The sequence below is a fragment of the Cydia pomonella genome, chromosome 1, assembly GCF_033807575.1.
Source record: "Cydia pomonella isolate Wapato2018A chromosome 1, ilCydPomo1, whole genome shotgun sequence".
Classification (NCBI taxonomy): Eukaryota; Metazoa; Arthropoda; class Insecta; order Lepidoptera; family Tortricidae; genus Cydia; species Cydia pomonella.
This window is the reverse complement of record NC_084703.1, coordinates 15844480-15858833: the sequence shown is the minus strand read 5'-3', so window position 1 is coordinate 15858833 and position 14354 is coordinate 15844480. Positions and strand designations below refer to the sequence as shown.

Here is a 14354-nt window from a genome sequence, read left to right as displayed (position 1 = left end):
AGAAAAAGACCTTGAAATTACAATATTGGAGCTTGTAATTCATTAAATATCTTGGTGATCACAGTGGTCTTAAGTCACAGCAGCCTATTTTATGTATTAGGCTTTATTAATAAATACCGAAACAACTACAGACATTGACAAGTGATTTGAATAACAAAAATAATACTTCTCTTTTCAGAGTCCAATACCCACAAATGTGCGGTTCGTGTACATGTCAGTGTCAATTTGAACACATGTCAATGGACTTTATTTTTAGTTGGCACAGCTCGCACACAAGAGTGGATACAATATGAAGATAGTATTTAGTCATTTGTTATTGCCAAAACACCTTTATAACTGTAAAACATCTAACAAGCATAGTTACCTGTACGAGCAGTTTACTGGCGACGTCAAACTCCTTATAGGTAGCAGCGCGCGCGAGGTGCGGCGCCGCCTCCAGGTACCGCTGCCGCCGGATCAGCTCGCACGCGTGCAGCACGCGCGCCTGCACACAAACTACACTGTCACCCTGCCCGCGCTCAACCTCCTTTACAATCTTATCAACGAAACAAGTGACGACAAAATCGAGGAGCATTGGTTAACCCTTACCCCGACAGTTAAATCGAATCAATTTTAGGGTCGGTTGAATTAGTCTGTCGTTAAAGCGTTTGCTAAATTTGGGAATATCGTAGGGGATTATTCTTAGTTGACTGCTGAGTGGCGTTGATCAATCCGTCAATTGTGGTTAATCTTTTAATATATAACACAATTTGTTTGAAGTGCCACGTGTGGTCACTAAATGGCTTCTGCCTTGATAAGGTTTTAGTAATGTTTTTAAATTTTATATGATAAATATTAACTCCTAAGGCGACACAAGCTATGCGTTGCGAATGATATTTATGTCATAATATATAACGTGCTGACAAGTTTTCACTAGGCGAGCGAAAACTCTGCAGCATGTATTTCGTGTTTTAAATATATTTAGTGCAACATATATAACAGGCACGGGAAATATTATTTCTTGAAATGCAATTCACTTTGTTGAAAATGCTTTATCAGTCAATTATAATTGGATTTGTGTTGTTGTTACTAATTTCGTTGATTCAAAATGGCAAAGAAAGCATAAAAAGGCGCAACTTAATCATAAATGTCTAATTCACAATAAAACACTCAATATTCATTTAACACATTTTTTCGATAATGCATATGTGCAGAAACATTACTAGATAATGAATTCGCATATAATAATTGGATAGGCTCTTATATAGCATCGGTGGCTTCATTGTGTATAGTGATTTTGGTTTAAATTCAACAATTCGCATATAGAACGTAAATTAGAGTTAAGGTATAACGACCCGATGCCCTCTTGATCTTATTTGTTATTATTTTATTATTAGTAACATCACATTGGAATTCAACAGTTATGGTTACAGTTTGATTATTGATTATTAAGTACAAGTACAACATTAGAATAGTTATGTATCGCTAAGCAAACAGCACTCAAATAAATTATAAAACACAACTCAATACAAACACATATGTGTTAGGCTAAGAGGATGCAAGCTGTCGTAACTTTTAGTTATCAATGTAATAACACATTTACATTTTGGTATGTTCTACACGCGTAGGCGTCGTGGCGCGCTGCGTGCTGCATTGTCATACTGAATGCAAGTAATGCGAAAGTGGTGTCGTTTACATACTAGAATTTAAGAGGTCACACCGCTAGCGTTAATACTGAAATATACATATTAATTATCCTAAAATAAAATATAAATAGCAAAGGAGATTACGACTAATTGTCGGAAAGAGTCGCGAGCGTATATGCCTTGTACGAGATGCGTTACAGCCGATCAAAAAAATAAATGCACCAGCAATTGAGCATCCGGACATACGCTCGAAAGTCTTAACGGCGGTGTTATAAGCGCAGTTTGGCCGATATGGAAGTGACAGAAAGGTGTGAAGTTCACCTGGGGGGTCATTGGCAAGCGCGCCGGCACGTCGGGCGCGGTGAAGCTATCAGGAGAGATGGTAAGTGAGACGCGAAGGCCACGCGACAAGCGTTGTGCAACTGTACGACGGCGTGCCAATGCTTGACAATTCTCTGTTGATTAAAAAAATATTGATGAGAATTTGCGCAAATTAACAAAATTAAATCGCAATTCGCAGCGCATTCATAAATGTCGGTATAGGAGATTAGATTATTAGAAGACATCACATTGAAAGTCGTTAAGTTACGCGAAAGGGGACGGAAAGAACGGCAGAAAGAGGTGGTTACACCGATTTTCGATTAATTCATTGAATGAATGACTGAAGGAGGCACGATGTCCTTGATAAGAAAGTCCATTGTAATCACAATAGTGTCGTCAAGAATGGGTCACCCTCGCCTGTCGTGTCCCGTCTTATGCGTCAACTCAGAAATCGAATGTACGAGTAACTTACAAAGATGATGGGTTTAGTAGGTAGGGTCGATTTGTCTATGACATTTGCCCGGCTCGCATAAAACAACGTTACATAATTCGCTAAGGAGTAGTTGTGTTTCGTTATGTAACGCATAGTTCAAGGTACAAGCGCAAAGCGGCATATCGTTACGAACTGAACTAGGGTAATAAGTATTATGTCATTTCATGCGTCGCCCAAAATTCTATACATTGAAGCCTTACACAATGAAATTTGAATTAATTAGTTTCCACAATACTTCAGAATATTTAAGTGTAAAACTTAATTTTGTTTGTGACATTTACATATATCAATAAGTCAAGGTGAACTGTTACGGTTCACTTTACACGAAATAAAGGCAATATTGATATATCCATAATGTGGTTCTTGAACATGTCCCATGCCGTTACATTCTCCGAACTACTTAACATGGCAGTCAATTAATATTTAGAGTTTCGGCGTGGTATAGTTATAGGTAGTGATCATATAGGATAGTCAAGGCCTCTAGGTTGTTCTATTGATGTAAGTACGAATATATCGCATCCAACATAACATTTTCGTTTTTGTAAGTGAATATACTATGTATATTGCAACAACTATTGCAATAATTTACGTTGTTACACAACCTTATAGTTACCCGCCTTATCAAAATTGTATTTTTGCAACTGATGACGAAAATAGTAGATATACCATAAGTAAAACCAATATGCATATATATATATATATATATATATATATATAGATAGATATAAGTATGTTGGTTTTGCACCCCCTATATACCAAAGGCCTGGATGCAATGTGCAAGAAATAATTCGATTTGTCTCTGTTGTGTTAGACATTTTAGACAAAGTTCCGAACGATGGTTATAATTTTTTCCAATAATTTACGGAGTATGTACACAAACAAACAACAATCCCACAACACAAGCCTTATTGAGCTTACTGTAGAGCTTAGTCAATTTGTGCAATAATGTCCCATAATAATATTTTTAAAAACGAGCAGACCATGGTGTGGCGTCAGAAGAGGACTAAGCTCTGGCCAAATAAAATCTTCATAATTAACTTGACGCGCGAGACGCTCTGCGATATCTTTAGAACCATGACCGACAAATATATACATATTAGTAGTGTCGCAAACGTGCATTTGTATAGTAATGTTTACATTGTTATCACAGATGCGGCTTATGTTTATATTTTTAGTTATATTTTTGGTAATATTTTTAGTGTTCTGTACAAAAAATTACAACTGAAAACATACAATATCACTACAAATGCCATTCATCTGAAAGCACTTCTAAGAAATCTTATTGCATAGAAAGTTGAAATTTGGGCTAGGTGCATGGCCCTAACATCTAATATCATCTTTTTTAGGGTTCCGTAATAGTCAACTAGGAACCCTTATAGTTTCGCCATGTCCGTCTGTTCGTCTGCCCGCGGCTTGGCTCCGTGATCGTTAGTGCTAGAATCAGCGAACGAAAAAACATAGAAGACTAACGTCAAACAAAATATCAGCGTAAAAGTGGCCTCACTATTAAAACACGCAATACTAATAACGGACCAATTGCAACTCGTCAAAGTTCCGGTCTTGTTTTCTTCGACGAAACTTCATTTTACCATGATTAGTCAATTTAAACCACCCGAACTATTATTGGTCTATTATAAAATGAGGCGCTGTGACTGGCTGTAGCGTTGCCACTTGAAAATACATGTCAATGGAAACCAACTCTAGGTAGACGGTTTCATGCAATATAGACTAGTTTTAAATGCAATATTTTTGTATGATAATTTATTATTTTATTTTAAAGGCTTATTATTTATTTGTTTATCGCACGGTTTAAAGGCAACTAAGCCTTCGAACCAGTTAATACATTGTGTCGTTCATCTTATGGGGCACCTGCGACGTTTAGTTAGGTGGCACAGAAATATGTCAGATGTTAATGTAAATTTGATAGTTCAAAATTGGAAAACAGCTGGCATTTGGGATTTTACTCTGATCAAGATAAAAACTGATATCTGAGGATCCGAGAGGCCTTTTATTATGAATATGAGATCAAAATTAAAAAAAAAGCCGCGGGTTGAATTTTAGATTTTTTCATCCGATCAAGGTGAAAATCGATACCTATCTGGGGATCCGAGCGGCCCTTCATTATGATTCTGAAGTCATATTTGGTAAAAGCGCCCTCCATCTTGAATATCTCCATTTTTGTTCTTATCATGATCATCATTCATCATATAAAAGCAAACACGGAGAAATCTAATATCGGGCGTTTTTGTCAAATTTGACCTCAGAATCATAATGAAGGGTCGCTCGGATCCTTAGATATGGATTTTCATCTCGATCAGAGCCAAAATGCAGAAATCCAAGATGGCGGGCGTTTGTTTCATTTTTGACCTCATATTCATTATAATAAAGGTCCTCTAGGATCCTCAGATATCGATTTTCATCTTGATCAGAGCAAACATGCAGAAATTCGTATTGAACACGTCGTCATAGGAACAGTTTGTATGGGAAAGTATCATTACGAGGGCGGTTTGAAAAGTCAGTGACTTTATGTAACACAAAAAGCATTTTAACATATAAAGTTTTTAATTACAATTCTGAACTCCTTGGTAGCTGGCAGTTTTTTTTTTAAAAGGCGGGGCAATAAAAAAGTTGTTGAGGCATATGTCAAATACGTTAGGAAAATTGTAGGAAAATGCAGAAAAGCGAATTTCGTGTGTTAATTAAACATTACTTTTTACGTGGAAAAACTATTAAAGAAACTGAAAACTGTTTAAAAAATATTATGGGGAATCTGCTCCTTCTCATGGAATGGTACATAAGCGGTGTACAGAATTTCGTTCTGAACGTACACTACCAATGACGCAGAACGCTCTGGAAGGCCGATTGAAGTGACCACTGATGATGTCGTGAATAAAGTTCACGATATTGTTTTGGAGGACCGTCGAGTGAAGATTCGTGAGAAAGCTGAGACTGTATACATTTCATCTGAACGAGTTTTTCATATCGTGCATAATATTTTGAATATGAAAAAGCTTTCCGCAAGATGGGTGCCGCGTTTGCTGACAGCCGATCAAAAACGACTTCGTGAAACAACTTCCGAGCAACGCTAGGCAAATTCAAGCGTAATCCTAATGAATTTTTACGTCGATTTGTGACGGTAGATGAAACGTGGATCCATCATTATACGCCAGAGACGAAAAATCAGTCAAAACAGTGGACTTCTGCTAACGAACGGGCCCCAAAGAAAGCGAAAACCGTTAATTCGGCAGGAAAGGTAATGGCCACTGTTTTTTGGGACAACCAAGGGGTTATTTATATAGATTATTTAGAGAAAGGTAAAACAATAAATGGCACTTATTATGCTACTTTGTTGAAAAAAAATTACGCAGAAGTTGTGAAAAAACGGCCACGTGTGGCAAAGAAGAAAATCCTTTTTCACCACGACAATGCCCCTGTACACTGTTCAGCAGTCGCAAAAGCCAAATTAGTAGAATTGCGTTACGAAATATTGCCCCACCCACCTTATTCTCCAGATTTGGCCCCATGTGATTTTAAATTTCCAAACATGAAGAAATGGCTCGGTGGGAAAAGATTTTCATCAAAATGAGGAAGGCATAGCTGAAACTGAAGCATATTATTGAGGGTTTGGCTAAAAATATTTTTGGAGGGGTTGAAAAAACTGGAACATCGTTGGATGAAGTGTATGGAGTTGAAAGGAGATTATGTAGAGAAATAAAACTAAAAAAGGTGAAAATGTTTTTTTTTTTTTTGCAAAAAGTCACTGACTTATCAAGCTTTATTTGCATATTTTTTTCATATTTTTTTGGACCCATGAATCAAAAGTTAGAGGGGGAGACCATTTTTTTCTTTTTCATATTGAAAGACCTTTGATTTATGTATCCATGGCAAATTCCAGCTTTTTAGCACTAGTGAATGAACAGACGGACGGACATTGCGAAACTATAAGGGTTCCTGGTTGACTACGGAACCTTAAAAAGTAAAAAACCAAACATCAAAGTCGCTGCTCTCTAATCACTTGGGCATCAGTCTTCGAAACGTAGTCATCATTCAAGTTCGTCATCCACATAACCAAAATATATCTAAAAAATCACGACCAATGTCAATATTTCTGAATTTAAATAGTAAAACTCCCATTACAAATGTTATCAGGAAAGAAATATGATGGGAGGATATCAAGTGCCAATTTTGTTAGAGTTTATGTTGATCTGCTTGCAGATCACCTCTTATGTAAGTGAAGTATGACAATTGGTATTATGAGCCAGTTAAAAGGGACCAAGAGCTCTCAACCGGTCTTGGTGACCCATAAACTGGAAGTGAGTGAGTAGCGAGCCTCCCGGCCCGCGGGAGCGCGGGGACCGCCAATCCCGACGCAGCTCGTCCGCCTGTTACTGCGCAGTTGCACGCAGATTCCACATTAGAAACTGAGTTTACTACGCAACTTGATTGATTTTATTTAAGTTTCTAAAACACTACCAATAGACGAGGTAAGTTTGAAAATATACCTACATTATTTATAGGTACTTAGGATACCTAATTAAAACATTCATTATTTAACTAACGACGTTCGCGTCTTATCAACTTAGAACTAAGTGAGTCGTGCATGCTTTATTAATACGAATTTGACATTGGATGATATTTGTAGGATAATTCTTGTAAATATAAATTGGTATAGGCTTATGACAGTGGTGAGGAATGAACTTTGGTCGGTACTGTCGGTGTATGGATTGAGCGGTCGTCTCATTCAGGCACTGAAATCGCTCTATGAGGATTCCAGTGCTTGTGTGAGAGTAAACGGATCGTACACTGAGTGGTTTAGCATCGAAAAGGGTGTTAGGCAAGGATGTGTAGCGTCACCGTGGCTGTTTAATCTATTCATGGACAGTATGCATGATTTGAGAAATGATGAATGTGGGCTGAGAATGAAAGGTTTACTCATCAAATGTCTTCTTTACGCTGATGACCTAGCTGGTATTGCTGGCGTCACCGGGTGAAGAATTGCAGGAGATCGTAACTAGAATGCATAGATCTTTTGAAAGGAAAGGAATGAAAATAAATGTGAGCAAGACGAAAGTAATGGTATTTGAAAAGGGAGAAAGTATGACAAACTGAGAAGTTTTGATTGGTCAAGAAAGAGTTGAACAAGTGAAAGAGTTTGTGTATCTGGGAACCTTGTTCACTAGGGACGGTAAACATGATGAAGACATTAAAAGGAGAGTGAATGCTGGAAATCGTGTGAATGGGGCACTCAACGCTTTTATGAGCAGCCAGAAGGTGTCGCAAAAAGCACGGTTAGCTGTGCATAGAGGGATGTTGGTGCCTACACTTATGTATGGTAGCGAAAGTTGGGTATGGCAGAAGAAACATCAGAGTCAAGTGAATGCAGTGGAAATGAGAGCGTTGAGAAGTGTGTGTGGTGTAACATTACAAGATAGAATTAGGAACAGTGTGATAAGGGAAAAGTGTGGACTGAACGAAGATGTAGTGACAAACATTGAGAAAGGTATGTTGAGATGGTTTGGACACGTGGAAAGAATGAGTGAAAGAAGGTTAACAAAGAGAGTGTATAAGGGAGAAGTAGAAGAGGGAGCTGGAAGGGGTAGACCTCGGCGGACTTTCTCTGGTCAAATCGGGGAAATCCTGAAGAAAGGCCAGGTCAAGAGCACCCTAAACCGACGAGCGTGTATGAGGAATGTCATGAAAGTGAAGGAAGCGAAAGAGGTATGTCAGGATCGTAGCAAGTGGAAATCCGTGGTCTCTGCCTACCCCTTCGGGAAATAGGCGTGATTATATGTATGTATGTATGTATAAATTGGTATATTATCGTCTAATAATAATCTACTTCATGTTGGTTTTTAAAGAAATTAATCGCCTAGTTTTCGAAGTTTATTGTATACTTATTGCCATTTCTATATCAAGCACATGTTAAACACGTTAAAATATAACAAACTAGGAAAGCGTACTCGGGGTAACGATTATGTTTGAGAATTTTCTAAATGTATTGGTATTCGTAAGTAAAGATGATGTATAATTCAAAATTTTATGGACCGACTGTAAAAGGCGCTGAAACCTAAGGTTTGTTTCAAAGTTTGTCGACCTGTCTGGCCTAGTGGGTAGTGACCCTGCCTATGAAGCCGATGATCGCAGGTTCAAAGGCATTTATTTATGTGATGAGCACGAATATTTATTCCTGAGTCATGGGTGTTTTCTATGTATTTAAGTATTTATAAATATTTATATATTGTATATATCGTTGTCTAAGTACCCACAACACAAGCCTTATTGAGCTTACCGTGGGACTTAGTCAATTTGTGTAATATTGTCCTATAATATTTATTTAATTAATTAATTTATTTAAGTGTATCAATTGCTCGATGATATGAGCAAATAGACTTTCGAAGAAACATTTTCAGGCGCGGCAGTCAGCAGCAGAACTGAGATGAATCATCTGAAGGCGTACGGCTGTAGTTGAGCCTAACGTAACCTGCGACCCGGCGGCGGCGCGGGCAGGCGCTCTCGATCGCTTCGCTTACAATGTCATTGCATAACGGCTATGTAACAAATGGACGATTTACATAATAGCTTTGTCGGTTCGCTATCATACCAGAGGACTCCGCGACATTGATAACAATGAAAATGTCTTTACAATTTCCATCATTATTCACTTCGTAGTCTACAAAATAGAAATAAGAAGTATTTGACATTGTTATAGCTGAAGGTGTCGAGATATTTTTTAAGGGTGACGTAGAACGGTGTCAGTCTAGATTAAGAGTCACCGCTCAATGTCAGGTGGGCATTGACTTGAAAACAAGACGCCGTCTCCAAACATAAGTAAACATATCCACTTTCGTTTGAATATAGCTTCTGGGAAATACGTACGTATGTACCTACCTATTTCTAATGGACCGAGCTGAGTTAGGCGCTTTAGGGTCAACTAGGGGTGCACTTTCATGTTTGCTGCGTTTCTTTGTTGGAACGTAGTTAATGTGAATACAATTTTTAAGTTTGAACCTAAGATGGATCAGCCTGGAGATACTAGATAAGGTATACGACCTACCTTAATAATATTATACTCGCAAATTATTTCTAACCACTTTAGTCTAAGTACTTAAAATCATAATATAAAAACATTCAAATCAGGCAAGGCAGTAAATACGTAATGTTATTATAATAGACATTTTTATAATAGATGTTGATATAAAATGATAGTAAATTATATAAACACAAAAAAACTAGAAAACATCATGCATTATCTGCGGACTGCTATATATTTGTCATGACCGACTTCAAATTTTTAACCTAAATTGTAAGACAGGTTAACGAAAGTCAGATAATTAGGTATTAGTTAAAGTCTAGATATGACACACAATAAAGCACTCTGCAAATTAACAGATAGCTAATAGTTGACAAATTATGTATTAACACTTAGCATGCTAAGGTTTAAAATTTGAAACCTATAATAAATTTAAGAGTGGAAGAGCTATCCAGTTTAGTGACGTAGGGACTAGACACTGACCTTGTATAACCCTGCCGAGAATCGCGCAGACAAAATCATGCAGTGGCTGTCCTCTAACAGGTGGTCGCTCCGATGCTCTCAAGGCAACCCTACGGAGAAAAACAAGTAGCTTTAACAACATACCCTACAAGGGGCGGGTTTAAGCGGCCGCTATATTTAAATGAATATTTTTACTGGTACAGTAACGGCTATCAACATCAAATATACTTATTTTCCTTTTAAAAAATAAATATTTATGTGGTCCAATAACTGTTTAATCCATAGGCATGGTTTGAATAGTATGATTGTTATGTACCTATAGGACAAAATATGACCAGAATAAATAAGAAGTTATTTCAAGTTGATTATATTTCATCACTTTTATAAATAATTTATATATTTTGTTATCTTTTTTTAATGAAATGTCATTTATGAACCAATCGACTAATCGTATCTTCATTAAATGTTTCAATTGACCGTACATTGATTACTTATTATTATTTTACAGTTTCAAATAAGACCGTAAAGACAGAGAATAAGAAGGAAATAAAAAACATGGCCCTCACGCGGGTTTCTACCTTTTATCTGAATGGGCAACATCCATGAAAAATATTTTATTAAGTATGTTTGTTTAATAACTTTCAGCAACACGAAATTAATGCAAAAATATGAAATCCTAATTTTTTATTTTTGTTCGATACTATGACATTAGTGTACCTTCAACATATTGAGCGGATTTTAACTCGGCCGTCACTGATTTTATGTCATAATTAGGTACTAGTAAAAAGCTTAGTTACCTATTGAAATTTGTGAAAATAATAAAATATCCTGTTTACTCTTATTTAACGAGTAAGGGCAGTCATTTTTAAAAATATACAATAAAAATTAGATTATGTGCTTATTTTTTTAAAATGAATATCATAAGTATAGTTGGTATTTTCGGAAATGATTTTTTGGGTTTAAACCTCTAATAAGTTAAACAAAAATTACTGTTTCTTTTATGCAGCAGTTACTACTGCTTCTTCTACAGTCGGTCCCTCAATGCTGAGGATCGTGACATTACGACCTTCTGTTGAAGACCAGATTCCTCTATAGGCTTTATATTCCTCGCCAAGCGCATGGCTTACTACTGCTACTGACTCCGTTATAAGTGAACGGGGACAAGCCCGTGTAAAAACCATTTTACCATCCTATTTATATTGTTTAAATCATGTAGCGGTTCATTTGGAGATAAGGCGTTTTTGAATAAAAGAAACAATGTCTTTTGTTTTAACAGATTACGGGTTTAATGTTTAAGCCCAAAAATTTACCTCAGAAAATTCCAACTCTACCACTCATTGCAATTTTAATGCAATAAAATATTTCCTAAATGAACTTGTGATATGACTAGTACTACACCTACTGCTAATTATTATCCAATTCTAGCCCACTTGCGTCGAGTCGGACTCGCCTTCCGTATAAATTTTTTGATTTAGAAAATATTGTTTAAAATTCCCTACCCCACCCCACACCACATAATTACAAAAATTACAAATAATAAAAAAATGTGATTTTACCAATTCTACGGCACAATAGGTGAAATGCCATTGCCTATCATCGCGAAAAAAAATTGGCTGTCATAATATTGAATTTGGCATTGTCAATTAAATACGATGTATTAATTGAATTTCAAATCTACGTCGTAGAAATCTGATATTTTATCAAAATTGTTTTAAAACAACAACGGATCAGTTTAAAGCATTGACAATGACAGACAACGTCAGATTAATTGAGTCATGTTTTTTCTCTATCGAGATTAAGACCTAGCTTCTAGCGTAGAACTGGAGTTACGCCATTTTAGAATTAGTACATATTTAAAAAAATATAATAAAGTAAATACAAATCCTACTGAAAAAATAAACTATTAGCGTATTCCACGTTTCAAGTAAAAATTAGAGAACCAATAAAATTATAGGGTCAGAAAATTTAAATGTTGTCAATTCCATGGCGGCAAAAAAATTGTCAGTTACAGTTCAATCATCAACCATCAAAGTATTAATGGTGAAACTATTATTTTTCTAGCTTTCAAATGCATACATTTTAAAGTTTTCGATCATGAAAATTGAGAAAAGGAGATTGATGGTGCACAAACTGTCACTACTTAAAAAAAGTTTTGGCATGGTATGCTAATAATCACCTGAATTGTCCCCAATTTCAATCTATCGAAAACTACTGAGCAATCATGAAAAAAATTGTAAACAAAACTAGTCAAATTGTCCATAATTGCGATCTACAAGAAATCAACACGCCAAAAATAACGACAAAAGTGTTGTGCAGAAGATGAGGGGTCCTTTATGAAAACAATTTGTAATTATTTACATAACAAGAGATTTTTTTTTAATTTATATGTATTTGGAAGCTAAATACATTACTGTTTAAAATTCACCATTCAAACTTTCTTATTATATTTACTTAAAAAATAACAATCTTCTAGTGCGTTATGCATTATGTATAAGTTAGTCTATGGTTTACAATATGTGCTGGTGCTGCAGTCTCGCGGTAGAACATTGCAGAATACCCCCTATCCAGCGTAAATAATACGACATAATTAACTGACTCGAAATTCAAAATTCGAGCACTCCCCTGACTGCCACAGCCGGTATCGGAATTCTTGGGGTAGACATCTCGAGTGAAGTCCAGTTCCGCGGCCATTTAGAGAGTAAGGCCAAATTAACCTCCAAAAAGCTCGGTGTGCTCAACAGATCGAAACAGTATTTCACACCGGCCCACCGCCTACAGCTGAATAAGAAGGCGCAGGTGCGCCCATATATGGAATACTGTTCTTATCTATGGGCAGGGGCACCCCAGTACCAGCTTCTCCCTCTGGACCGCAACTAACGAAGAGCGACTCGAATTGTCGACTGCCGGCGTATTTCGGATCGGCTTGACTCCTTGGCGCTGCGTAGAGATGTGGCCTCGCTCTGCATTTTCTATCGCATGTATAACGGGGAGTGCTCCGAGGAATTGTTCGGATTAATCTCTGCCGCTTCTTTTCGCCATCGCCCTACGCGACAACATTTCCATCCTCACCACTTAGATGGTTGGCAGTCCTCAACTGTATGTTTCTCCAGGAACTTTCTGCCTCGCACAGCTAAACTGTGGAATGAACTGTCGCCTGCGGTATTTCCGGACCGATACGACCTTCAAACCTTCAAGAAAAGAGCGTACTCCCATCTTACGTTGTTTGTTTTATTATTGTAAATATGTTTGGGCTGTACGTGTACATTGATGTGCATGATTCTGCTACAGATAATTTTAACATTTTAAACTACCTTGCTGGCAACGCGGAGTCATATTTCAACCTTCACGATGCGCCGGTGACACCAATCGGCGTTAATGTATAAATTATTTTATTACCATTGTTTTAGTTTCCAGATTACAAAATCTCGACTAGAATTTCATAACATCGGATATGAACATCCGGTCAAAATTACATTTCAACATAACTATAATATACAGTTAATTATCCTTCTAACGAACTGACTCTGGTTACTCTTGAATTTCTATCATTTTTAGTTTCGGAGATACAGAGAGTGCATAAAATAGGATTTCATGATTTTCCTCATTTTCGTGAGGCATAAAGCATTATTTTCACATCCATCTGGTTCGCGACTTGGTAAGCGAAGCACCATTCGGTAAGCGACTTGAGACTGTATGCATCTAAAATGTAGATACACTATGAGGTGTGTATCAGTAGATACGACGTTATAACTTTAGTTACAATACTACTCTGTGCTTGAAACCTTATGCCTAAAATATTCAGTGTTGAGTGTAAGCAAGTCAAAATACGACTTTGTGCCTCTATTGTTCTGTTCAATTGGAAGAAATCAACATGTCAAATTTAATAAAGTTAGCGCAAATAACACCTTTTTAAATAGTATAAAAAGTACTACGTTTTCACTTATCCAAAATAGAAGATAAAAAGGCCTTTTTCAATAAAAAAGAATAGTCTTTCTAGCCCATATACTTCTTGAAATTCTGGCAAACAAAAGTGGAAGTCCTGAAAAGTTGACTTTTTTCACATCCGACTATATGGAACTCGACGCGAGAAATATAATTTCATAATACGGTACTTATCTTGTCTGTTTATTTTAAAATTTATTTTATGTAGGTATAAGTGAATAGTGTTAAATAATATAATGTGAAAGAATCAGAAATTATATACGTACAATCGAGTGTTTAATATAAACACGTTACCTTGCAAGGTATGGTGATTGTTTTACAACGCATCAAGCCAGGTTTATTTGGTCTATTAAACCTAGAATGGTTTCCTCGTGTCCGTTATAGTCAAAACTCTGTTCGCACCTGGTTCGCACTAAAATCAAGCCGTGCCCTGATTGGTGTATATTTATTTGCTCATAGTTTGTTATGGTTCCGTATATTC

General features: G+C 36.7%; 1 protein-coding gene across 1 annotated transcript in view; it reads right to left on the bottom strand.

The window, feature by feature from the left end:
• LOC133516635 (uncharacterized) overlaps positions 1-14354 on the bottom strand; it is a 56500-nt gene that overhangs the window by 23246 nt on the left and 18900 nt on the right. Inside the window, exons 4-6 of the mRNA XM_061849653.1 lie at positions 9953-10041; positions 1947-2080; positions 365-484 (exon numbers count right to left, since the gene is read on the bottom strand). Of these exons, the coding sequence (XP_061705637.1) occupies positions 365-484; positions 1947-2080; positions 9953-10041 (343 nt within the window). The remainder of the gene's footprint in view (positions 1-364; positions 485-1946; positions 2081-9952; positions 10042-14354) is intronic.